The 27,452-nt window shown below is 38.8% G+C and overlaps 2 protein-coding genes across 3 annotated transcripts; one reads left to right on the top strand and one right to left on the bottom strand.

The window, feature by feature from the left end:
• Positions 1-206: 206 nt before the first annotated feature.
• On the bottom strand, positions 207-27,029 carry LOC148676106 (general transcription factor IIF subunit 2). Of its 2 annotated transcripts, XM_088602788.1 has the most exons (9): positions 26,841-27,029; positions 26,066-26,139; positions 24,568-24,586; positions 23,043-23,187; positions 17,655-17,690; positions 4,852-4,933; positions 3,868-3,967; positions 3,325-3,468; positions 207-948 (listed from the first exon to the last, which is right to left on the bottom strand). In XM_088602788.1, exons 1-9 carry the CDS (start codon positions 26,904-26,906, stop codon positions 829-831), a joined length of 786 nt encoding a protein of 261 aa, XP_088458914.1. In that variant the 5' UTR covers positions 26,907-27,029; the 3' UTR covers positions 207-828. The 2 variants fall into 2 exon arrangements, with proteins under 2 accessions (XP_088458914.1, XP_088458924.1); XM_088602798.1 differs by lacking the exon at positions 17,655-17,690 and having other exon boundaries at positions 26,841-27,028.
• On the top strand, positions 13,339-15,670 carry kctd4 (potassium channel tetramerization domain containing 4). Its single transcript, XM_088602808.1, has one exon. The coding sequence runs from the start codon at positions 13,556-13,558 to the stop codon at positions 14,330-14,332; it is 777 nt and encodes a 258-aa protein (XP_088458934.1). The 5' UTR covers positions 13,339-13,555; the 3' UTR covers positions 14,333-15,670.
• Positions 27,030-27,452: the final 423 nt, after the last annotated feature.

Raw genomic sequence — 27,452 nt, 5'->3', positions numbered from 1 at the left:
ATCGTCATAATGATGAGCAACCAGGCCTGTCCAGCATTTTTATACATGACCCTCAGCATTCTGGGATGTTAGGTGCTACAACTCAGAGTAACAGCTGTGTGAAGGTCCCAGGTTTCAAAATACAGTAATTTCAGTGGTGTCCCTCATTTACCGGTATATACTTTTTTGTCCACTATCTGTATGTGTGATTCTGTGCAAAGAACTGGTTATGTTGATTTTTTTATATTCAAATTTATTATTAAGCAGTCCAACCCTGAATTAAAACATGAAAATATTCGACATTTTCACATTTAAATTTACAAAATATGATTCTGTTTACGGGTACAGAACCGGATAAAAATATTTTTCTGACTAGTTCCAGGCAATACATACTGTTCCTCTCAACTGCAAATTCTGCTTGTAGTAGACCATCCATTAAACAGAGGGGGGAAATAGTTAAAAGGTATATAACATTAGAATTGACAGACTCAGACTAAATTTGAAAGACTCAGAACTTGAGTAAGCCGATACATATATTCTCCCATCTAAAAGCACAAATAAACTTATGGTTTTAATCAATATTTTTTCAGACCCTTGGTAAATGCTTACGTGGTTGTATATGCATACTGATTGAGCCACTTTGGCTCCTGGAAACTAGAACAGAAGAAGCTGCTTTGTGAATAGCAGACTTCAAAATCCTTACTCTGGACAGCCGACAGCCCTTCATAAGAAACTACCAGCATTTTTCTCGGAGGGCTCGTCTGTACCAGAAATATTGGCATAAATAGAAGGAATGCAGCTGTGCCAGGGGATGTGACGAGGCATCAGTGGCACAGTCCTGTTGCTGTGCTAGTCGCTCTTGTCCTCTCCCTGGTAGTGCCGGTACTCGGGCTTCAGCTCCCACGTGTTCTTGTGGGTGCCTTTCACGTTGTAGATCCCGATCCCACGAAGTATCTCCTTCAGGTAAATCTGCAGCAGGGATGAAACAAGAGCGTGCAAGCCTGCGGCCCATGGTGGTAATACTGGGAGCAAACCTGCCCTAGGTCATAATCTCTTGAAGGCTTGAGCTGTCCAACACATGGACAGATAACACTATACACACCCAAAGCCATGGGCTCAACAAGTACATGTAGCCCATCCAGAACATCAAACTTGTATGTGGTACGCACACACAGGAAAACAATTGTATAAATGTTTTGGGCCCACTTCTTAAGCACTGGTATCATGACACTGTTCCACTTAGATTTCTTTAAAAATGATCTGAAAGGAAAAAGTAAACAGCTGTGATATTTACAAGCTGTTACCCTACACACACAATGAATCCCTTCAGCATGTGGGCATTCAGACATACTTAGCATGAGATGTATTCTGAAAACTAGCATTTGCAAGCACAAAATGCAACCATGAATAACAATGACCTGCACTGGAGTCAAGTAACAGTTCTTGTGATATATTTTGTATTTTTCCAGCAGAACTGCAAATGTTCATGAACACAGCCAAGACTATTAACAGTATTAAACCAGTTAATGGATTAACTAAACCTTACAAACTTAATCATGAAAAAACACAAAAGCAAAAGCAAAACCTTAAGCTTTTTTTATTCTAATAGTAGTGAATCTGCTTTTCCTCAAAATATTACCGGATTATGTTGACACAAAAATCCATGGAAAACAACACAATGACCACTAGGTGTCTATAGCTGATAGTATTTTAACAGTCAATATATATTTCAGATGACAAAAGATGAGTTTGGCATTAAGCAATGAAGAAGTCTGCACAGGTACATCTCCAGGTATATCATAGGGGTGGTTAAAACTCTTGACCCAGAGAATTAACCAGACTATAAATGCCTAAACACATAAAGCTCTTGTGAGCTCTGATTTAATAAGTTTCAATTAAGTCAGGAAATGTCACCTATAGTCCTTGAGACCTACACTGTGTCAATATTTTCATTCACATTCTCTCTCTATGCTACCTAACACTACAAAATAAGTGGCCAAAACATAGTGAAAAAATCATTTCAAGCCCTTAGAAAGTATTGATTTAAGTGAGATTCATTGAAGCTGCTGAATTGTTTTTCCAAGGCCAAGGCTGAAATTCTATATTCCCATGATGATGTGAAGAATATGATAAATGTAGAAAATGGGTTCAGATTCCTAAATCTTAGTAAGATATATTAAACTGTGTAAAGATGCTGAAAGCTATTGGCAGCTAATGCTGTCCCAAATATATCATTTATGGCATTAGAATAGAACCGTGATTAAAAAAGGAGAAGTAACATAAACCAGGAAATAAGTGCTGTCCACTGAGAATAGAAAATAAAAATGAAAAGAACAGGATGCACACTCTACTACATAATAAATGTATCATCTTGAGAGCTAATACATTCGCTGGAGTACATTTTATTGTTTCCAATATAAAACTTTGACCAAGTATAAGATAAGATCACTTTATTGGCCATATACAATTTCTTGCATTAGGAATTTGTCTTTCGCATACCCCAACGTGCTCTCCATGAGACACACAGGCACACAGACGGGGAGAGAGAAGCTTGGGGTCAGAGTGCAAGGTCAGCCATTTATACGGTGCCCCTGGAGCAGCTGGGGTTAAGGGCCTTACTCAGGGGCCCAACGTTTATTCCTCTGCCAGCAGCGGGATTTGAACCACCAACATTCCAGCCACAGGCGCAGATCTTTAGCCAAAGTGCCACCGTTCCGCCCCATACCATAAGTATGCTTAAGATACCAGTTTACTTTTCAAATCGTTTGATTTATACATTTATCCTAAAAGCAAAATCATTCTGGTGATCAACAGCAGGTCATTATTTACTGAATAAGCTGGAAAGAAATAGACTGTACATGGAAATCACAAATAGGACCAAAAAAAAGCTGTTTCCAGGAAATCCGCCCACATTGAAGGTGTTACACTTAAATTCCAATCTAACTCTACAATTGATAAAACACATACTCTGTCTTGCATAATGTCAAATACATGTTTCACACTAAAGTGTTTTAAAGCTTACTGAATACTCAATAGTGAGTAAAGAGGTTGATTACACAACCAAAGTGCTGACAAAACCATTGTTTTGCTGAGGGTTTTAAACCATTGTTAGGAAACCAATTCTCACTTTAATACATCTGTGGTAAACCCAGGTATATTCACAACTTAACTGCATATTTCATCTGTTTATCCTTAAAACAACACCCCCAGTGTTCTACCAATGGGTTTGAGTGCCTTCACTGCTATCAGAAGTGACATGCAGTGCTTGATGTCATACTTCAGGGACTGGCCTGTTATTTTATCATGAGCTGTGAGTTGTGTCTGGAGCGGCGGCGCAGGACTCACCACGGGCTGCTTGGTAATGTCCACCAGATCCTTGATGTTGTAATACTGATGCTTCTCAAAGGCAGAGAACAGCATGTCCAAGACCTGCTGCTTGTCGGCTCGTGCGCGCTTCCCTTCCTCCTTCTTCTTCTTCTCATACTCCACCTGCACCACAGAGCGACACACACAGGCTGTGTGAGACACCAGGACCCCAGGGTGACACACGTCACACATCTCGCAACACGTGTCAGGCAACACACGTCACGTCTCACGACACACATCAGGTGACACGTCTCGCAACACGCATCAGGTGACACACATCACAGGTTTCACGACAGGCATCAGGTGACACACGTCACACGTCTCACGACACACATCAGACAACACGCGTCGCACGTCTCACGACACGTCAGGCGACACGCGTCGCACGTCTCACGACACGTCAGGCGACACGCGTCGCACGTCTCACGACACGTCAGGCGTCACTTGTTAGGAGAGACGAGCCGCAGGTCTGACGTCATACACTGCACAACAAACAACCCACAGAAGTCTCCAGTGTCTCACATTGTACGTGTGATTCGCCACTGGCTTATAGTTGGTGGTGACTGCCTTATCCAGCTGCTGTGACAAGCGGGCAGGTTTAGATGATTCTTCAATCTGTAGTCTAGGAAAGAAAAAAGCAATCGTTACAAGGATGCTGTAATAAATTTAAAGCAAGGAAAAACTTGATGGGTTGACATCTGCTTTCTCCATGTGACGTTAATTATATGGTTTCCCTGGTACAGACTAATTCAAGAGTTTCTAATGTAATTATGAAGTATACCGATTCATGTCTATTCTAAAAGCTGAACCGGTGTCTTGTCATTATTATGAAAGCAATTTAGAGGCATATGATAAGAACAACAAACATGTCAATTGCTCTTTTTGTTCTTTATGTTCTACAGCAATTAAGTAAACAGCATAGTGAGGGACCTTAGGGCCTTGTGTCTCTTCTAGTAGAAGGTTTTGAGATGTACTGACTACGGATAGTTCATTCGAATCCAGGTAATATTAGAGGTGCCCAAGGGGGCACTACTTTGAAATGAGCACTGGGGGACTGAGTGGGAAGGAACTTCCCAGGCAAATGCACACACCTCAGAGCATTCATGACTCAGAATGAATATCATCTGTCAATTCTGGATTAAAATGGTGGTAATAGCTGGTCCTGCATTTACAAAATGTCAACTGTAGGAATACCAAAAGTATTTCCTTTTGTAAAAAAAGGCTGCTGAGCTCTGACAATAACTCAAGTCATGGTTTCCAGAATATACCAGTTCACACTTAGTGATCCGTTTTCTGCATTGTTCAAATACACAATGTTTTGCGAGTGGGGCTTAAACAAACAATCCCAGCTGCGATCTGGAGCAACTTGGTACATTTCAGAGGTGCCTTTTCACAAAACTACTGTATTAATTCATGGATCTGAAATGGCGAATGAGATAGCTGCCATCATAAGTTAAAAATAAAACAACAACTCAATAAAACATCCTGTCATCTAATGATACCTACTTTTTTAACTTCATGTAATTCTCATTGACTGCAGGTCTGCATTCAGCTCGTTGCACCACTACTCCTTCCAGTGCAATTTTGTCTTCAAAAGAGAGGGGAGAGAATAACACTTCATTAATTTTCCATTCATCCCAAAGAGCTGCAGAACACCTTCAGTGCTTCCAGCATAGTTCATACTGTCATTTTATGCGATGTGCATACAACAGTTATATCCACAACCACAGTCTTTTAAATTTACTTAATATCCATCATGGATGGCAAACATCCCATTTAACCTTCTTAATTGCAGCAAACTCATGTTACCATATGACACAACTGAGACAGAAATTGTGCCCGATCCTTTCAAACATAATTTAGTTGCTCATGCACTTGGCAGGAATATATGCTCATCACTGTTGCTTAGCTTCTGTTCCTGTTTTAATGCCCGAGAGGTCTGGGAAACTTGTTCTCATTTGTGAAGGATGTTGCTAAACACATCATATAAGTAAGTAAAATGCGTTGAACAGCTAAAATAGTGTGGAAAGGTTTATATTTCAGATTTGTTATGGCTGTATTTTCAGTTTCTCTACTCTAAGAGGTAAAACTAAGCATTCAAAATTCTGCAATCGCTTCAAAGTAAGGATTTCTTTTTCCAAAAAAAAAAAACAAGATCTAAAGCATGGAATGTGTACGTTCTCCCCATGTTCCAAGGAATTTCCTCCAGGTGCTCCAGTTTATTCCTACAGTCCAAAGATATACTAGCAGATAAACTGCATTCTGGGAAAACTGGCCCTGCTGTGAGTGTGTGCCCTGAAAGATCCAAAGATTTAATTATTAGTTGATAACAAAGCTACTTTTCAAATCTAGATGCAATTGCAGATGGCTGGTTACAGTTTACATATTTGTCAAGCATTTCTTGGTTATTTATTAAGTGCCAACATCCTCTAGGTCTGCAGAACAATTACAATGGACCAAGGCATCCCTTCCTTTTACATCTAAATGCATTTTTTAACACTATCCTTTAACACACAATCAACCTTTGCTCTCCTATCAAAGAACCAAACAGTCTGAGAACCTTTGAGATTTGGCTTCAAGTTAGTGTAGCCACTACAAGACCTACTGCCAGCCATGCATTGTTTCAGAATAACAAGCTGTACCTTTTAGCCTGTCTTTCAAACAGATCAGCTTCACTTTTTACATATATCCATATATGTCCATTAAAACGGCATACTTCATTAACATCACAAACAATTTTCATAAAGTATTTTAAAGTTAAGAGGCACCTCTCACTCACGAAATTCATCACAACAATTCTGGTAATGGACAAAATTGCTTAGAATCACTAAGTGCTCTGGTACTTGTTTTAATAACCCAGTAAACACTTGTATTCAATCATGTTAATAGAACAAATGGAGGCAGGCATTCATGACGCCTACACATGCATTTCAAATCATGCAAAGTTATCAGCACAAGTGAAACATCGATTTGCAGTTAAACATCACATGACATGTTGGCTGAGTTGTTGGCCTAACCCTGATTACGCTTCTGAAACCCTGCAGGCCAGGTTTAAGAGGCTTACTCTCCAACAGGAACTTTTTTTTTCCATTGTCCATTGTCAGTGCGCATATTTCAGCAAGAGTCAAAAGGCTTCCTGCCTGACGAAATGCTTAGAAAGTGGAAATGAAACTTTTTACAGGTCTGATGTTGATGTACATCTTGTTCCGCTGGGCAGATTGCTAAAAACAACAAATAATGACCATCCTCACGATTTGAAATCACCTAAGAAACATGAAAAGCACCAAAAAAAGTTTAAGCTTCAAGTTTGCTCTCCAGAGCCATTCTAGAAGCTCTGCTGGCAAACGGTTATGTAACATGGAGCTGTCCAAGGGAAGTAGGAGTTGATTGACTTTCACAAATCCATTTAAGGGGAGAAAGTGACAAGGGCCAAGCCAGCCTGAGGCTGCAGAGTTGGAGGAAGAAAGATACAACTGCCACCGGGGGGGGGTGACGAGGTGGGCTGGCCACCCCCTCATTTGAGTCGAGCATCTCTGCTTCGCTGCTCCCTGCCCCTTGCTGCTGCACCTCTCTCATTGTGAATGTGAGTCTGCTTTCATTCTGGCTGGTAGAATCACAAAGCTGCTCAGCCTTCTGTATCGTCAGGTGGACCGGAACGCCGATGCATCTCTTCCCCGCCGGTCCTTGAGCCCCGCGGCCATACAGACCAGCCAAATCTGCTGCACTCTGTTCTCCCAGGCTACCAGCATCACTTGGATAGTGAGGAAGAGGATTGGAACTTTGTTTTATTGTTAATTGTATGAGATCATACAAACTCTAAGGAGAAAGCACCCCAGGAATTGAACCTGGGGCTCCAGCACTGTGTCACCATGCTGCCATCATACACAAATGAATGTATGAAACTGCCCCATAATTTTACTATCATCACTGTGTTAAATAAGATAAATAAGAGCTGTAGAAAAAGTACACAGTATTTTTAAGGTCATGCAAAGTTACATTCTTAGATGTTTCCAACACACATAAAATATTTTATTGCTAAGGAATTCTTTAACAGCTGACCCTGTTATTTTAACTGTGAAAGAGATAAACAATACAAAGAAAGGTTCAGAATGTAATGCATTACCCCTGTCCTTCTGAAATTATATAGTCTATGCACTGATAAATGTGTTGTGCTTAAACATTATAGAACAAAAAGTGTCATTTAAAAGTAAAAGTTAACCAATCGATCAACCACATTCATACAGTCATATTCCCATTTTGAATGTGTGTGTTCTTGGAGCTGTCTGCCAAACCCATCCACAAAATGCCTACCAGTGTACTGTATGTGGATTTCTTGGATTATTCACCATTATTAGTTTTTTCTCACATGTAGCATAAACTCGAGAGGGGCACATGATTCATTTACTCCCACATGCACTGATAAGAAAAACAAAAGGCTATTTTTTACCTAGGGAACACAGCACTAATGTTGACTTGTCCCAGGGTCTTATAATATGCATTAGCCTTATATAGAAGTAAATAAATATGTATCTGAAAGGTATCGCTCTGCATCTCCAGACTTGAACAGCCTTACAGATTCCTTCCTTGTTTACTGTCAGCAGCACCACAGTATCCTTTGGTTTCAAATAATGGAGGGAAATTCACCTTGACTCATTGGTAATGCTCAAATTGCTTAACTTTCTTGAGTATGTCACATACTGCTCTTACAGTGCTAAACTGTGTCAAGGTAAACCATTAACAAAATAAGACAAAAAATACTTTATAATTAAATAAGACATTTTAACTTGAATTACCATTGTGCTTCTGGACATGTTTATTAGATGTTTGATTTGACAAAAAACACCCTAGTATTATCTTGCTTCCTGAACAGCATGTTTTATTTAATATTTGCTATTAAAGAAAAGAGTAACCTCTGCAAATGTGATCACACTGAGCCCAGAGAAGGTTTTTGGAAGAAATCTGCGATAAGAAATACTCAACACGAAACACACAATTTTAATGAACAGGAAGTCAGATTCATTCTTCCTTTGCCAAACAACTCAATTCTTTTCATCAAGTGTTCCATCTTTATTTTCCTAACTTCCCATGGGTTGAGTCTGTAGCAGAAAGTACTTGCACAAATCCCTCACAAGCGCTTCAGTGTGGTAAATCAAGGTACATTTTTAATTCACTTTCCTTTACCTTTCTCATGCATTAGTTCTCGATCGACCTCATTAATCTTGTGCTCAAGTACAATATTCCAGTTCCCATACCTCATCCATTTTCTAACCACCTCTTCCGGTTCAGGGCCACAGGGTAGCTGGAGCCTATCTTGCCAAGCAACGGGCACAATGCCATTCCATCACAGGGCAGACACATCACACACACACACAAGGGCCGATTTTCACAGAAGCTAATTAACCTACCAGTGTGTTTTAACACTGCGGAAGGAACCCAGAGCACCCAGAGGAAACTCATGTCAACAACACGCAAACTCCACAGAGACAGCACCCCACGTCTGAAAGGATCCCAGAGCTCCTGCATTGGTGCCCTGAAGCGCTAACCACTGTGCCACCATGCTGCCCTGAAACATCACATTTCACAGAAAACGAGCCCTGAACATATATGCAGAGACACTGAACGCAGTAACAGATTTCAGCTTTAGCAGCACACAAGTACCAATGACTGATATCAGACTTCAATCAAAACACTGTTACAAGCTGTAATTAATCTGCCTTCACAGATCTACATGAAAGTGAAGAGTCCTTTTATTCCTTACTGGAGATCTTCGGTATTGAAAATACAACCCTGATTTCCTGAAAACCCGAGGCATGAATTATAATTGACCAGGAAATGCTCAGAATGATAACCTCAGAATGATGCGTTTTAGTTCATACAGTCTTCATTCTGCAACTAGAGATGAAGAAGCAGCCCTGCTTCATTTTCACAAAGCTTACTGCAAATGTGCAGCTGCAATAATGGCACCAAACATTAATCTTGCATTATTTAAAACTCATTATTGCATTATTCTTATTAACACCCTTTTTTAAAGCTATGCTGGACTGCTCCTGCTTGACAATTAATCTGCACCTCTATAACAAACAAATATGTGTGCCAAACTTAACTTTAAGTAAAGCCAAAATAGTATTAATACTATTATTTACCAGTAGCGATATATTACTCATTCTTGAAATACTACATCACTATCGACTATTTTTACATAATTCATTCTTTGCAATGGTGTCAGATTCTCATTTTCTATACCTCAGTCATTTATGTCATTCATCTCACACCTAAACATTTATACAAAATACCATTATATAAATATCTATTTCAATCTATATATAGTGTTTAGGTAGCACTAAAGAGAATTTAAGCCTACAACGTGCCATTTTTGTGTAGCTGGTACATTAGCAATGCATGATAGCTGGCAAATGTTATTAAGCAGTATTTCCCTTTAATATCAGAGCAGCCATATTACAAGTGTTACAAGTTCTGCATTCAGAACCATTCAGGCTCTGGCGAATTGAGGCAAGGGCTCTGGAGAATAAGACATTAGCAGGGAATAGCCTTCAGAAACTCAACAAAATTGTTATTGGAATATATTATTAATAAATGATGGGTTTTTGGAATATTGCTTTTATAAGTAATATCTGTCAAACTGTAATTTCACCTTTCTTGAATATTTCAAGATTAATTCACACTACAAAATATAGGAAACAAGCGTATAAGTATATGGACATTCGTGCTCTGAATTTTAAAAAGCTTCAATGTGAAGACAATATATAGGTTTATTCAAAATATATCACAGGTTCAAAGAAATCCATAAAGAAAATCTTGCTCCTTGCCTACTCTCAAGAACAACAGTAACTGTTTTTTTCACCCATATGGCTTCTGCTGTAAAATCTGGCTTCTCATTTTATTGTTCAAGTAGAATGTTCATATCAGCTCACAAATAAACTTGCATTACAATACACTGCTTTAAATCTTTATTCTAATCAGACAGCTTTTGCCGATACTGTGACACAGCAATTAGGGACAATTCTCTGGTAAAATTCTGGGAGCAATACAGCTAGTACAAAGGATGTTTTTGAGCCCTGCAATACTAAAATGATCACATATAATGGAAATGCCCAGTTTCCCACAACACTTACTACAATTGTGGAGAATTGTGGCGTTTTGGGCTTGCAGTGAGGCACAACAACAATCCCACAAACCACGCTATGTGCTTTTTTGTGTTGTAAGTCTCACATTATTGCTGTATGAGACTGCTTGTCTCGTAAAGATCACAATCTTATACTACCTCATCACATTCTCATGAAATGCCGTAGGACCTTTACAAATCAAAGAGTTCCTTTCCGGCCTTGCTCTCCTAGTTTCTAATGAGGTTTTTTCTACCTTATAATGCCTCGGAAGGATAAAAAGGCAGCTACACACACACACGCACTATGGACGAAAAGAGAAAAACACGACTATCTCCTAATTAAACAGCAGAGATCACTTTCCTGGTTTCTCCTGACCAGCTGGAAAGTCAGGTGCCTTATTTAACAGGTAAGTCAAGTAGTAATATGCATGACAACAAACGCCTATTAATACTACTGTTACTGTTACATGTACTGCTAACAATACAATTAAATTAATAATATTTATGTTAGCAGGCCCAGACAGCAGCAGACTGTCTTACAACTAAAAGCATCTGTCAGTCGTTGCAGGTGGCTGCTGAAAACCCATGCAAGTGAAAAATACGACACTACCTGATATAAATCTTAAAGATATAAATATCTCATATCTATATCCATTCATAAGTTGTAGCATAACTCCAGACATTTTGGTTCTCAACTTGTAATCTTTGACCTTTTTTCTATTACAGATTAAATTATCGTTTGTCAGCATTTATCAAAAACGTCCCAGACCACTAATTGTAAATAAAGCCATGTTAAGCACACAGAACACAAGGGAGTGTTAAATACATGATTATATTGTCAACAGCCAGATTAAATATTTGCTTGCTACATGGATTACATTGTTAATTAAACATGTATAGAAAAAAATAACTGGTTGCAGGACAGAACCTTGAGGTACTCCTTTTATGATTAAGAATAAAGGAGTATGAAATCAAATTTTTATACACTGCAGTGGAAATAGAGGAAATCCTGAAACCAAGACATAGGTCATTAAAATTAACAAGAAAAGCTGAATAACCAAAGGCAACAAAAGTCTGTGATCAGACTAATCTTCTTTAATAAGGTCTGTCCCTCATGGTTTTCTTTTTTCAAATAAATCCATCAAACAGTTGATACTTAAAAAGGCAGAATTTTACAAACTGTCAAATGATTTTCTCAACTAGGTATCGTTTAATTAACTAGAATTAACTAAAATAAAAAAACAGAAGAGAATTAGGTCCTGAGGACCAGCAGTAAGAACATCTACAATAAATAAATCTACAAACCTAGAAAAATAGGTCTGATTTTCTCATGGGTGTTTAAAATGTGACAGCAGCTGTAAGAGCACCGTGCCCATTTCCAAAACCAGACTGCGTAGCACAAACATTATCATTGCCGTCTGAGAAATAGTTTAACTGCTTAACAATTAGGCTGTGCATTAGCTTTCACAGGTATGGCAGAGCTGTCATGGACCTAAAACAGATTAGATAAGACCTGTTAAGTTAAAAAGTAAATAGTTGATCAATTAACTTATTTTTTGTCACCAATGTAATGCATTATCAGCGATTTAAAATTTTCCACTCCTGGTGGGAAAACATTCAGGATCAACTGTACATGTCACATGTCAGTTTTTCCTGGCACTCTTTTAGTGCCGAGAAGTCCTGATTAAGCTTGGAGCTATGCTATACTTTTTTTCCGTTAAAAGCTATGGCATGTTCCTTAAGAGCATGAAAACAACAATTTTCCTAACAGCATCTTCAATGTCCTAAAGATATTTGATTTCATTACCTCAGGGTTATATCTGCCTCGCCAGCATTATGAAATAAGCCAATAGCATACTGTACCTTTGACTCCAAGAAGTTTGCAAGAAGAAAAATATGGATTACATTTGAGGTACACATTACCATGTCAAACATCAAATATGCTGTATTTACTACCTATTATTTGTTGCACTTGAGGGGTGCAGGAGGAGGGTGGAGCAGAACAGGTAAAGGGATCAGGAATTTATTTATTATGGCTTGTACGTCTTTCTTAATTAATATTGCTGTTAACATTTTCAACAAAGAGTTAATTCCACATTTTTTGTACAATAAAAGGCTCACTAACTCCCTTTAACCAACATATTATACCTTTCCTCAAAAAGATTTCCATTAAGCCAAAAATGCCATTTTGTCATTTATGCTGACAGGAAACAGTCTGCATTGTCCACCTCTTTTGTTTTTTGTTCTCAAGATTCATTCAGTACTGACTGCTCTGGTTACTGAAAATACATTGACAGGAATACCAGCATGTCTTAACTGCTCTCCGCAAACTGACTTTTTACATAACACATTCCGGGCACAGCTCGGGAAAGCAGAAATTGACACTGAAGAATCGTAGGTAGCGATGCACAGAATCCCAACAAGCAAATAAGACAAACAGCAAGAGGAAGACATTTAAAAATATTCACCACAAAGGCCACCATAAAAAAACTGTATGGATATATTTTTAAATACACAAACCCCCTTTTGCCTTTAACATATCAGAGTCATGTTTACAAAAAAAATGAGTTTGGAAATTAGCTATGGCTCTCTGTTGCACCTATTATTAATTGTGGCCATTTTACACTGACAATTAAGCCCAAGGGCAGCATGACAACTTTAAAAGAAGTGGATCACGCTCATTATGGCTTTAACAGTTTAATTCTCTGTGATTTTTCATCTCCACAAGAGGCATTCGTAGTTCTTACAGGCTGCAACTCACCTTTCATCACTGAGAGAATGTTAATTGCCCGAAACACTGCTGCAGCACACTGGAGTAATGAAGTGATTAAATCATCCTTTTTGAATGGAGGGTTAAAAGCTCTTCTCCCCATCCCCCGCCTCCTCATCAAGCCCACCTCACAGCACAGTCGATACACCTCCTACAGCGTAGCTGTGCTGAAAGCTTAAGAAATGTAAGCAGCATTTGCATATCTCTTTCACAGCCAGCACTGCACAGCTCAGCACAGACAAACGCGCACACAGGTGCTCCAGCTTCACAAAGGGAGACGAGGCACAGCCTGACAAGGGAAAGCACATTGCTCTGGAATGGAATGGAATCTCAGAAGAATGGACAGTGAACTGAAGCACATGAATCCTGATCTGCTTCAACCAAGCAAAAGCTTTAAGAAGCCGTCGTCTTTCACCATTACCCTCAATATAGGGGGCTACCTCTATGTCACCCAAAAGCAGACTTTATCGAAATACCCGGGCTCTTTGCTGGAAGAGATCATCAGTGGAAAAAAGCCAGTTTTGCATATGGATGCAGTCGGCAACACCTTTATTGACAGAGATGGTCCTCTCTTTCGCCACATCTTGAACTTCCTGCGCATTGGGGAGCTCCTCCTGCCCGAAGACTTTAAAGAGTTCAGCCTGTTGATTCGTGAGGCAGAGTTCTACCGGTTAGGGGAGCTTGCCGAAGCCGTGAAAGACTGCGAGCAGCAGCAGGCGACACTGAGAGAGCCAGCCTTCCTGGAGGTGACGGACAGCCACGAGCGCTCCCAGGGCCTCAAAGTCTTCTGCAGCGATTCCCATTTCATCGACAAGGTCAAGAGCCGCCTGGTGCAGGTCTCCAAAAGCAGGCTGGACGGCTTTCCCGAAGAGTTCATCGTGTCTTCCAACGTGATCCAGTTCCGGCACTTCATCAAGTCGGAGATGGGGTCACGGCTGGTGCTGAAGGAGGACAACACGTTCCTGTGCACCCTGGAGACCCTCAAGCTGGAGACTGTCATGCTGGCCCTACGAGGCGGCTACCGCCTGCTCACCAGCCTCGACAGCTCCCGCGGCTCCGTCGTGCACTGCGAGGCGCTGCACTTCGTCAAGTGACTGCGCGGCGAGGAACGCCAGCCTGCGTCGCCGAGAGCACACAGCCCCTTAGCAGGATCCCTTCTTAACTCGCAGATTCTGCTTCAGATGTTGTTCATCGCTACCAACGAGCTGTCTTCACACCACAGTTCGGGATGACATGGAATTGGTGTGCATTTCTGTCTCTGTTTCATTTCTTTCACATCACCCAAGGCTTTCAGTTGTCTTAGTGAATGACGCTGTTTTGTGCTACATCAGGCTGTTCAACAACTTGGATTAACTATCTCCTTGCCAGGCATACACCGTACTTCTTCCAATTATGGCAGAACAGAACGAGTAAATGATTCAAGGATTGTCCTATACTTCTTATCCACCACCTAAATGGCTTGATAATCATTCAATTCTCTGAAACAAGCAATGAGGTTCTTCCCTGAAGAATTAAATCATTTGGACATTTGAATGCTTTACTTAAATAGGTGTGAAATGTATCAGATCTTGTGCTGTGTAAAGAAAAAAAATGACATACTGGAAGTGTTTTGGAAGATGTCTGTAACTGCAATATGAAGTTATATTTGCCATATCAAAATGTTGTTACATATCTGAAGTAATGCAAATGCTGTATTAGATAGAATGAACGATTTTGTTTTTCGTGAAATTATAGGTTATTGCATGCAAAAAGCTCATTTATGATTTGTATCTAAAGCTTACTGCTTATGTTGTTTATTACACTGAACTTCAAAATTGATATTAATCTGTGTAGAGATCAGTTAACTTATAATGAAAAAGTGACAGTCACATCAATTAATTAAAACATCTCCCATTCAAGAAACGTCAGGTAAATTTTTTTAGAAATTGAGGAATGCAGGATGTATTAATACCACGGAGTACCGATACACTGGCTTCTACAAAGTGTTTAAAGCATTTTTGAAGTTGTTCAGGCAGATGCTGGGATGGGTTATTCATCTGGGTTTTCAAATGTAATCAACAGTACAGACACAGGAATGAAACGGATTACATTTTCATCTAATTATCATTTCTGCTCTCATGAGCCTGAAAAAAATATTTTAACTTTTTTATATGATCATTAGAGCTGGCTGGATCTTTTGAGGGACCAATCAGTTTTTCCAGGTGGTGTTTTTTTCTTCTTTAGAAGGAATGTGTTTGTAAGGATAAAGAAAAAATGCATTTCTGAGGTTAGTTCTGCATAATTATAGTTACCTGCCAGAAGTGTACCTTACTTTACAATAAAGCTGTACATGGCTCCCTGCAGCTCTAACGAGATCATTACCAAGTTAAACTGGAAAATGAAAATGTTCTTTTGTGTAAGCCTACAATGAAGAATAAATATCTGTCAAAGCAGATCTTAAAATAGACTGTCATTACTGTACTGTCCTCCTACCAAATTCCTACATAGTTTGCATTTTAGACAGCCTTTTACTGTACTTGAAGAAAAGATAAAACTGAAATTACTGCAAGTATAAAAGTAATAACTGCTGGCTACTGTACAGTGCTTTAACCATGAAGAAGCCCCAAAGGCTTCACAGATCCTCTCCATCCACCCCTGCGGTGCAGTGCCCACCTGACGTGAGGCGGCTGACGTGTGGTGGCTGTTATGTGCCAGCAGCTCCACGACTTCACCAGAAGAAATGAGGGAGAGCCTGAGGCAGGCCAGGCTGAACGAGTGCACAATTTAGCCATGACGCCTAAGTGATCAATCCTGCTCTTACAAATACTGCAAAAACATTTTGCTGCAGCAAAGTTTTAATGAGCAAGCAGCCACTACCCCGCAAAGGATGGTGCCTCCTACAGTACGGCAGCCCCCGGTCTCCATACGGGGGCATTGGTTTGGCAATTCATGTCCAGAGGGAGCAACTACACCAATTAAAGCAGCAAACAGGTTTTCCTTAGTGGTCTCCCATCCCAGTACTAATTAGGTTGAGCCTTGCTTCTGAGATCTGCTGATGGCGAGATCACTGCTTTTAGTTTGCATATATTGATATGTGCATAGCTTATATGATACATTACCATATAAGCTAAGCAATCTCCAAAATCAGATGACATTTGTTGTTGCGTTACCTATGTCTGCTGAGGGATGGGTTGGAGCATGTCCCCTACTGTGAATTGTTTGCATAGAACATCATCATCAATAATTCCTGTAACAAACACCATCCTTACTGTGGATCTCTACTGTTCACTGATAATTTTGTCACTCACAGCAACAGTCTCCCGGCTAGATATCTAGTGACAAGGAAAATACGAATTATTCATGGAGAGAAAAATGTATTTTTTTTAAAAAAAGGGTGAGAGATGGGGGGCATAGAGTCACAAGTATTAAATTTTACAACACAGGTGTTAGTACTCAACATAAGCTTAACTATTTTCACTTCAGCTGCACATCTCATTAGAATCAAGAGATTGGTTGCCATAGATACTTGACTGAATCAAGGACTTAAAGCTTCTTTGAACAATACACTGGCCAAAAACCACCACCAAAATATCTGGCGTGCTAAATGGCAAAGATGTTTGTTAAACTATTGATGCCTCTAAATTCTGCTGCATGCCCTGCAAAAATAATTTTATCCACCACAATACAGGCTTCAGCTACAAGAAAAAGAAATGCCACTGAATTAGTCATTCAATCAGCCGTCGATTTCACAAAACTCGCAATGATTCCTAAAAAAAATCACGGATCCTCAGATGGCTGTCAGACCTTTTCTGTCATGATAATCACAATAAAAAAAGCAATCTATGAAACAACATGACTGCTAGTCTTTGCTATTTTACCTGTAAACAGCTGAAGCAGTATAATAGATTCAAACTAGAGAGCACTTTTTTTCCTAATTGCAGATCGGGGCCATTAATTTTTTATGAAGATTCAGCAAGTAACCTTAGCTGCTTATTAAGCTACTGCTCTAGCTTATATGGTTCTAACCTACAGGCAGCGTGAAACAAGCACCACGGAGCCACAGAACTGGCAGCCTTCCTTTAAAACTGTGATTAGACTGAAAAAATCAAATCCAAAGATTCCTTTTGCTGACAATAGCTGGAATACCATTCCTACCCTTTGTGCTTCAGAAGATCTTGTGAGAATGCAAATTGTTAAGTACAGGCGGGCTCTTGATTTAATAATCTTTGCAAGAAAATCTCAAAAGCTGAAAGAGATTAAAAGACACTGGGGTGAGGATTATGTTCTTAAGATTTGCACTGTGGAAACAACCAGGAGTTTGGGCAGAAAATGCAATTCTGTTGAAATGAGGATACACTTAAAGAGAAAAGAACTTAAATCTCAGCAAAAGCAGTGACCTCCCGATAGAACAGACAAGACGGCTGTCAGTACACTTACCTGGACTGCTGCTGTCAGATTTTTCTTCTGACTGTCCTACAGAAGAAGAATGTGCTGCTGTCATTGGATGATCACAACAAAGTCATTGACAAAATGGACATATTTCAGTTTTAACAACTGTAAATGAAGCCCATCCTAGTTATTAAACATAAGGAACCTTAAGAAGCATTATCCAAAATGTGTTAGCATTAATTGTAAGGATTATAAATAGAACAAAAACATATGCCAATTCTTAACACAGAGATGTCATCTCCAATCAATTGAGACTGATTTTAAGTGTAGAGGCATTATGTCATGTTATTAGATTCAGTTTTCTAGGAATTTTGGTTAAAAAAAAACACAAGACTCAGACCAGCTCTGCCTGATTGATCAAAATGACAAAGCTGTATGTCAAACATTTTAAAAATGATATATTGCTGTTGAAGAATGTGTTTTCATATTTTGACAAATGATCATGCCTCAGGATGTGTATGATACAGCAGCGTGCTAACTTTGCATGCCTTAGTCTTAACAGATGCAGGGCTTGTACAGCTGAGCTCTCCTGAAGCCCAGATATGGGCATCGGCAAAGTTTTCGTGTAGGATGAAAAGTGTAGAAGCCAGTTATGAAGGGATTAGGAATCAGGAAACAGGCCCCTGCAGGCTGGATCTGGGGTGGCTAGTATACACCCCTATGGCAAGGAGCAAGGAAATCTCCTTGCAGAAAATCAATGAGCTAAATACAGATGTACTGTATATAATGTATAGATTCACAACCATTGCTGCATGAAACTCACTCTGTTTTCAAATATCATACTTCCCTATTTTAACTGTGCTGAAGTTTAACCCTTTGTCATGTCACAAATAGAGACACGAAACAGCTACAACTCCAGTTGCAGACACCTAACGAAAGGCATAAAAATAACTTCTTAATTTCCATTCTGCAAAAATGTCTCAGTTGCCAAAGGGTTAAGTTGTATTACACGTGGGAGTGAAGATGTGTTTCTGTCTCTTTCAGAGACCATATGGTAATATGTAGAACAGCAAAAATGCCAAATATTTTTATGTAACCTAAATATATACATACATGCGCTGTGGCTTACTGCTAAAAGACAGGTAACTGAAAAAGATCACATTTAAACTTGTCCAAACAACTCAAAAACCATTTATATACAATATTTAAAATTAGTTTTAAAAATTATCTTTCAAAGTCTCTCAAACATGTATTCTATAAAGACACCTAAACTGACCAAAAAGGTCATGTTACTTAAGCAGAATTTTGAATCACTTTACAGGAGCTGTATTATGCAGAGCCAAGATCTGAAGCTCAGTGTGAAATGTAGAAAAGGTCCACAAATAAGCACAAATACTGGAAGAAACAGATCCAGTGAAAAGGAAAGCCAGCAACTTTGACTTGAAAAATAGAAGCTTCACTAATATGACAGAATCAAGACACAATTAAAAGCAAAGGATAATGGTGATTAAGTTGTCACTTTCCCTTGTTTCAAGTCATAGTTTTTCTTCAATCATTTTAATAAACTTTCATTAAAGTACTAATACATCACTATGCATTTCTATCACATTTGCCTGGTGATTGGGTTGTCTACAAATATAATTAGAATAGAAAAATATTTTAAAATATGCATGTAATGTGTAGCACCCATAGCATTAAAAATCATTTAGCATTATATTTTTAAGCACTGCACAGAGAAATAAGTAAAATAGTCAGATGTGATTTAACGTTCAGATTATTATAACATTGCTTGGTGTCGGTGTTGGTTCTGAACCTGAAAAAAAGCCTAATCAAAAAAGTACTAAATTTCATCTGAATTAACACAGTTTATTAGATCTATGTGTTTATCTGTTAGTAGAAAACATTTGAAAAAAAAAATAAAGCTGGAGATCACAACACGGAGAAAATGTTTTAAAGAAAAAGTGAAAAATAAATCACCATTACTTTGAGCCCTGTTAATGGAACATGCCTCTGGCATCCATATGCAATGAGTAAAGCAACATTTTAGAGAATCATAAAAGATAATTCCGCAGTTTTATAATAACGGGTTTTAGAGATCCTTTAGTATTAATTAGGAATTATCGAATTGTTTGACTTCCATAAGATACACATAAAATATAAATCCTGACTTTGAGACCTTGTGAATTTCCTGACAGATGGCGCAGGTAGCAATCTCTTGAAAGTATTAATATAGAACACTGTAATTGCAATCACAACTTGCTATATACACTAGAGATTTCCCACTGGTTGCTATACATATTCTCCAGTTCCACTTCTTAAAACCATTGGCTTTATTTAGATCTTTATTTAGATTCTTTTCTTAGCCAACTTCAAAGGATCATTCTAAAGTGTGAATATTTGTGATTTTTGAAAAAGTGTTTTAGATTTGTAATCATGGCTCCCTCCATCTCAGGGAAAGGTTTTCAGTGGAGTAGAATGATCATGAATATAACTTCACAAACCTAAGTCATGAAGTCATGCAGTTTCTTGCTGGCTCTCAAAATACCAAAACATCCCAAAATCTTTTGGGGAAAAAAATATTTCCCTTCTTTTGCCATTATGCACCCTGCCCTGTTACTACAACACAACCGACCTATACAAAGATCAGAGAAGGAAGCCTAGTTTCCACATTGCAAAAAGTTACAGCACATTGCAAGATCATTAATGCAAGAATACCACCACCTCACCACACATTTTACAAAGAAAAGTACAGAGCCTTTTCTTCAGCAGGTTTCTCCTTTAAGTTGATATAATGGGGATGTATTTAATAGGGTAATGATTAAGGGAGACTAAAGATGTTAAAGGTAGAAAACAAAACTGAGTACAACTTGCCTTGACCACTCTTCTGGTATGAACAGAAGGGTATACAGTAATAAGAAATGTAGATTTGTTAATTAACTACAGCAATAAAGATGCACTTGTGCAGGACAACAGAAAAGTGATTTGCAAAATATGAAGACTTGCAAACATTTTTCATGATTCCCATTAGACCTGATTATAAGCCCAGTCAAAAGCAGAGAGAAATGCAAGCAAAACACACCAAGCTGAGAAGCACAATGACCTGTGAAGAACTAAATAAAAACTGAGCAGTACTTACCAGAGATACCAGTTCTCGTAAAATATTGCTTCATTAAAACAAGGTATACTACTCACTCATGCTACACTCATACAGGAAACAGGAAAAGGATGGCATTCACCCAAAGAAATGTCAAAACCTGTATCAAAAGAAACTGCAGCTCTTCCTTGCTGATGACCTACATCCATTTTACATGAGAATTTCTCAGCTGAAGGTATAGACCTCACTGATTTTTACAATTCCTAAAGCACAACAATTAAATGAGGATAATCATTAAAACAGCATTTTTAAATAACCTGCAATAAATGTGTGGTATAACATCTGTGTTTAAAGGATGTAGATAAGAATGCTTAAAAACTGCAAGTATACCAACCGACATTGAGTATCTTAAACTGCCTACTAAAAGCTCAATTTCAAGAACCTGTAGCTGTGGTCCCATAAGTAAGAATAAAAGGTGAAATTCCTATTTTTCTCTGAACCCTTGCCACTACAGGAGGAGCAACTAAATAAATTCTTCATCAAAAGATAACTAGTAATTCTCTCCTTTGGCTCAGGGTCAAATCGCACGAACACAAGCCTGTAATCTGGTAAGAAAGATCTTTTGTGTTAGGTTTATCACAGTATTGTTTACAGTCAAGTGACTGACGCATTCAAAGGAGAGCTTTTCACCTTTAAACACTTCCAATCCACAACTCTAAGAAAAATATATTTATTGCGGGCAGAATTGGAATTGGACTCAATACCATAAAAAATAAATTCTGAAGCGCTATTCATTACAAAATTCTATGGCAAAACTAGTTGCTTAGCAACCACTTAATCAATACCTGCAGTAAGCTAACTTCAATTGCCATTTTCAACGTTAGGGCTACATAGAGAAATCCAAGCCACAGCTGAATGCTTGCTTTTTCAGTGAAATTGTCATTCTGCTCATGTTTCTGGATGAATAAAGTCACCAATTGGCATAATTAGCATGACTGTTACAAACACGTGGTTAAAATTAAGATCAGTAATCCTAATGCAAATGAGATTGTAAAACAGCTGTTGGTCTTTGAAAAAAACTTTTTTTTTAATCATGACTAAAATTACAGCACAAACAACCAACTTAAAGCTCAATCAATTTCTATCAACTAATGAAAATGAAACTTTCCAAAATGCTTGCAATGACATAAAAAATTAAATGTTTGGCATCAGTGGTCACTCTGAAAAGACTCTGATAAGTCCCATTTCTGTCAACCCAACTGAAGAGTCATCGATTTCAGGCCAAAAACGCACAATTTATCTCATTACTCAAATGCCAAAGAGTACAATTCCTGCAAAAACTATGCCAGTAATAGCCTCGAGTATTACTACCATACAAATCTCCAAAATAACTTTTTGGTTTGTAGTCCTTTTAATACTTGGAAAATTAAAAATGTTTTAAAGTTTTAAACTGTATTTGATGGTTATTTTAGTTACTGTAAATATTCTCACATAACTTGCATTCTGTTTTGACTGAATCTGAATATTATTATTAAGCAGCAGTGTGGAAAAAACCGCAAGGATGCAGGTTCAAAACTGCTGTTGTACACTTTACAGCAATGTACTTTCACCTGAATCATTACAGTAAATTACCCAGTGTCTTTAATAGGTACTAATGTAAGTCACTTTAGGTAAAAGTGTCAGCCAATAAACAGCCTCAATTAGTACTTATAATCCACCAAAGCAATATTAAATTAAAAAGCTTAAACAATACAGATTAGGTTACTTTACTACAACTGCTGCTTTTGGGCAACTTTTCCAGGTGAATTTGCTACTGGTTAGAATTATTACACACAATCTATTGTCTATTGGGACAGCCTTGTAATCTCTAATGCACCAACCAAAATATTGAGCTAACATTGTCCAGGTTATCACTTCTGGACTTCAGACTTCTGTTAGCTAGTTTTTGCATATTGACAAAAGTCTTTCATTTTTCAATTTTGGAGTGCACTTATATGATGCCATTTGTCACTCATACATAAGGTTGGGGGCTAAAACATCCGAACGACATCTAATCTCTGTAGTCTGCCCGGTTTTACAGTAACGAAACACTAGACAACAAAAGCTTCATCTAGGGCATACTGGGCGGTGTGAACACAAGTTTAAAAACAATCTAAAAGTGGAGAAATTTTCCATGACAGAAACTACTCTCCTTCTTATGACCCCAGAAAACTCTGAAATGAAAGGAGTCCCAGAGACCAAGCGACCCCGACTGCATCTGCAGTGACCGCAGACGTTCCTGAATTTACTACCTTCATGCGGAGACCTGCCGCTTACAGATTTTGTAAGAACTTAAGACTCACCGGAGGAGCTCTCTGTGAAGACTGCCAGGGTCTGTCCTCCAACGCTCTGCATGGTGAAAGGGTGATCCCGAGGTGCTTTCACAGAGGACGACTTGTCCCCGATGTCCGTAATAGTTGCCAGCTCTTCATTAAGAGTGAAGGACACCTGACAAAATTAAGATCACCATATGAACCAATCAACAGTGAAACAGTGAAACAAACAGTTGTTCTGAGTCACATTCAGCATTCTCGTGTTTTTTTACCTGCTTGAGACTAGCTCAGATTGCCAGTTGCCTTACAGAAGCTGTTACAAGATAAAGCTAAGCCAGCTCTTCTACCTGAAGTCCGAGTAGAGCCAGACGATGCCAAAGCCAGAATATAACTGACTGAGGAGGGACTTTAGACCTTCAGGACCTAAGCAAACTGCTACCACAAGACTCCGGACATATTACTTCGTTTATAAAGGAAAAGACATTTATAGAAAAAAGTATTTAACCTATGAAAGTGTTTCTATTTATATGCCAACATGTGCAGGAAGATAAAGTTTACAAACAAGAGAAGGCAGGTCCTCTTCCTCAACTGGGATTTAAAGTAGAACTTTTACAGTCTACCACTCTTTTAAAGGCACTGCTGCTCTGTAACAGGTTCTTATTGCTGGCCCTTGAAGTATCTTTTAATCATCAACAGCCTGATCTCTGGAGAAGGCCTTGACATTTAGTGTGACGTTTTAACCGTCCTCTCAGGAGTAAATCTACTTTAACATTACAGAGAAACAAGCTGAAGAACTGGACCTCCCAGGAGTCCCCTGCTCTATGCCTTATGCAAAAACATAGATGGACTAGTTTTTTTTATAAATCACTCACATTTACATAACTTTTTTTTTACATAATCAAACTTTTGGGGAATATGAGCAAACCCACCAGAAGGTAATGTTAATTATAATCCAACCCCGAGTTCAAACACCACTGCAGTAATATTGCCACAGCTCCACTACAAGCTATTTCACTAAACCCTAAAATTAATCCCAGTGTTATACTGTAGTCAATTAAATCTACATTTAATCACAAACCTAACCCATTGGAGGTCACCACAGAAGAAAAGCAAAATAGATTCTGGGGTGCATTCTCTTGATCTGCTTCAGCACACTATTGGGTTTATTATCGAGGGGCACCAAGAAGGCTTCAAGCTCAACCCATGCTCATTTACACTAAATTGATCTGTCAAGGATCACCATGTCTGTGAAAGATGAAACGTGATTCACAAAACTGCACCATACCAGAATCAAAACTGTTCAAACAGGACAAATGCCCCAGAAACACTCAAGTGAAGTGAAGTGAAATTTTACACAGTTACCACATAAATGCAAATCCCATCTGGACGTACCTGTTGCTAAACTGCAATATTATTAATAAAATGGAACCAACACAGAGGATATAAAATGTCATCCTGCAACACTGACACCCAGTGGCACACAGAACACCTCCAGCACTAAAGCAATTCTTACATAATGGCAGTTATCACTTTTTTAATTAGACGTCATGCTTACCTCTGCTTTTCCCTGATTCCTTTTAAAAAAAGAAGAAAAATGTGTTAACAAGTTCTATTAATGTACATTAAAGTACTTCTTTATGAAGAGATACAAATGGTTTGTCTGTGAAAGTTAATATGCGCCCTGCTGACCACCTTTTAATAATAACATCACTTTATTAACCCTTTACAATTTCTTGCATTAGGAATTATCTTTTCACATACCCCAGCTTGCTCTCCATGAGACACACAGACACACAAATAGGGAGAGAGTCTGCCATTGTACAGCACCCCTGGAGCAGTTGGGGTTAAGGGCCTTGCTCAGGAGCCCAACGGAGTAGGATTCCTCTGCCGGCTCGGGATTTGAACCGGCAATCTTCTAGCCACAGGCGCAGATCCTTAGCCACAGAGGCACCGCTCCGCCCCAAGTATAATACTGTAATCATTAGAATGACTGTATATATGATGTCTGGATAATATCTGGATCTACTCCACACTCCAACTCTTTTGGCAGGGACTCATGCATGCAATGTGTCATGAACAAGTGTTGAATGGATAAAATGATCCTATCATTTCTAACATTGCATAACTGCAAAAAAAAAATTGGGTGTTACTTTGATGAAGTTACAGAATATCAGGGCTGCCCAGTCTTTCCTAGAGGGTCAGATTGTCTGTAGAGACTGGCATGATTGGAGTGCTACAGCTTTAAAACATACTAGAAAACGTACAGACACAGTGACCTTCCAGAACCAGGACTGAACAGGCCTGCAGTATATCCAACCAAAACATAGTCATAACTATTTTCTAAACCATAGAACATAAAAACAGAAGTCTACCACTGCATAAACCTCTAAAGATAAAGGTGGGATTTACATAGCTGCTTGCATTTGTATTGCAGTTTTCATCCCAAAGTGCTACACACATATCAAGCGAAACATCATCCACAGCTCCAGTGCAGCACCTGACTGGGCAACACATGGGGGCCATTTTGTGCCAGCAGCCCCTCTAAACAGCAGAGTAGTGAGGAAACACTAAGTGAACTTGAATTATGGGGAGAATGTTAAGGAGGCCAGCTTGAACAAGCCTAAAGTGAACTTTATCCAGAACACCAGAGTAACACCCCAACTCCTACAACGTGCCAAGGGGTGTCTCTGGGCTAGTCGGGAAGTCTCTAGCTGAGGGACAGCACATCTTATAGCGCAGTGTTGCCAGTCACTGTACTGGGACAATGGTTGGAAAATTTTGATTTGGTGGGGCAATAACACCACCGCCTGGTCGAGCAACAGCGCTTAAAGTAGCAGCTAATGTTCCTGAACAGGCCCAGCCTTGCTAAAGAGTAGCGTGAAGCTAGCAACATTGAGCAATGTGAATTAATTGGAAGTGTTTGTAAACAGCTGAATTTTCAATCAAAGTAAAAGTCCACACTGCTCTTGCTCGTGCAGAGATCTGGGCACAAGGAAGTCTAGTGCTTTAAGTGCCTTAAGAAATTACTACATGGGTGAAACAGGTGCACTCACTTGCAAATTTTGAGCTTTCCTACTTCACCCCTGCCTGTTGCTTTGGCCCACTGCTGTGAAAGGTACTTTGGAACCTGTAAGGAAGAAGATTAGAAAATATCTCTATATCTTTTCTCTCTCAAGACAAACCTTTGGCCATTTAATTTAACATCTCTAACAAGAGACTGGGTCACACGCCCCATTACACACTACAATGAGTGGGTAGGCAGACCTTTTACTTCATTTTAGGTAAAACTTTCATTAATGCATTTTTCCACGATTCCCATTAAGTGAACGACATCCATATACAGTCACTGATGTGATTAGATCATCTATCTTGGCACAAAAACGAATCATTCATCAATTCTGGCGTGTACTACGTCTTCATCACATTAAACTTCTTAGGGTCGATGTCTTTTTTCCCCCACAGCTAAGGATGCCTGCTTACAGGGTAAAAAATTGAGACTTTCTCCACCCCGCGATCTCTACCCACGCTGCACGAACAGAATACAATAACAGCTGAACTTATTTCCCAAAAGACAGGAGACACTATTTTAAATGATAAAACACACAGAAGAGAGTGGAAGAATGTGGATATTCTTATGAAATTAATGTAATTCAAATTTTAATGTCACAGCTGAAGCACTGCACACGGGTTTATTACCAGGCTAACTACAATTTTCATTTCGTGTCTTTAACTAAGGGATTTAACTTTTTGCGACCCGATGCCTGTATCAGTAGCCAACCAGACAAATAAAAAAACATTTTCAAACGTCTGGGTTCCCGAAAAGCTTACCTTTACCAACCAAACGCCAGTATTTTGTTTGGCTCCTGTTAAATCGACTTCTCCCTTCTCAGACATTATTATAGTGGTTGTTATTATTATTATTATTATTTTATTATACAGTATTTGTCACACAAGCCACCATTCGGTTTTTGTTCGTGCACTACGTCTCAGAACACAAACACTAGTGCAACTGCGCACGCTAATACGGCGGCCCTAAGGGAACAAACTTCATGACTCACCATTACAAAACGCGATTCACTACAGTGATTTTGGAAGAAGTTGATAACATCGTTCTCTTAACGGTTAAAGAACGTATTATATGTGTAAATAAAATTACGAAATCTGTTGGCTAAGTTTGGAACTTAATACAAATCTGGTGCAAGCTCATACCTAACTAAAGGGTACATACTAAGATTTAGTTACACTACCACATTTTACACCTGTTCTATTCAAAATCCTATTTTTTCAAATGTTCATCAAATTTATTTTTTAATTTTAGATATATATATTTATACAGAAAAGGAAAAATAGTTTCACAACATTGTTTTCCCTTGAACATTATGATGATATTGGTAAATTACTCCTTAACAAATGCAAAGCATTACATTTAAAATTCAAGAC

Source organism: Lepisosteus platostomus, chromosome 2 (assembly GCF_059453375.1).
Source record: "Lepisosteus platostomus isolate fLepPlt1 chromosome 2, fLepPlt1.hap1, whole genome shotgun sequence".
In the NCBI taxonomy this organism is placed as follows: Eukaryota; Metazoa; Chordata; class Actinopteri; order Semionotiformes; family Lepisosteidae; genus Lepisosteus; species Lepisosteus platostomus.
This window is presented reverse-complemented; position numbering and strand designations above follow the sequence as displayed.

What these genes read in the sequence shown, in the direction of transcription:
- kctd4 (XM_088602808.1), top strand. Translation starts at nt 13,556, where the DNA reads ATGGAATGGAATCTCAGAAGAATGGACAGTGAACTGAAGCACATGAAT.
- LOC148676106 (XM_088602788.1), bottom strand. Translation starts at nt 26,906, where the DNA reads ATGTCTGAGAAGGGAGAAGTCGATTTAACAGGAGCCAAACAAAATACT. An exon ending in ATCTGACAGCAGCAGTCCAG is followed by an intron (nt 4,934 to 17,654) that starts GTAAGTGTACTG and finishes TCTCTTTTGAAG; the next exon opens with ACAAAATTGCACTGGAAGGA. An exon ending in ACATTACCAAGCAGCCCGTG is followed by an intron (nt 949 to 3,324) that starts GTGAGTCCTGCG and finishes TCCCTGCTGCAG; the next exon opens with ATTTACCTGAAGGAGATACT.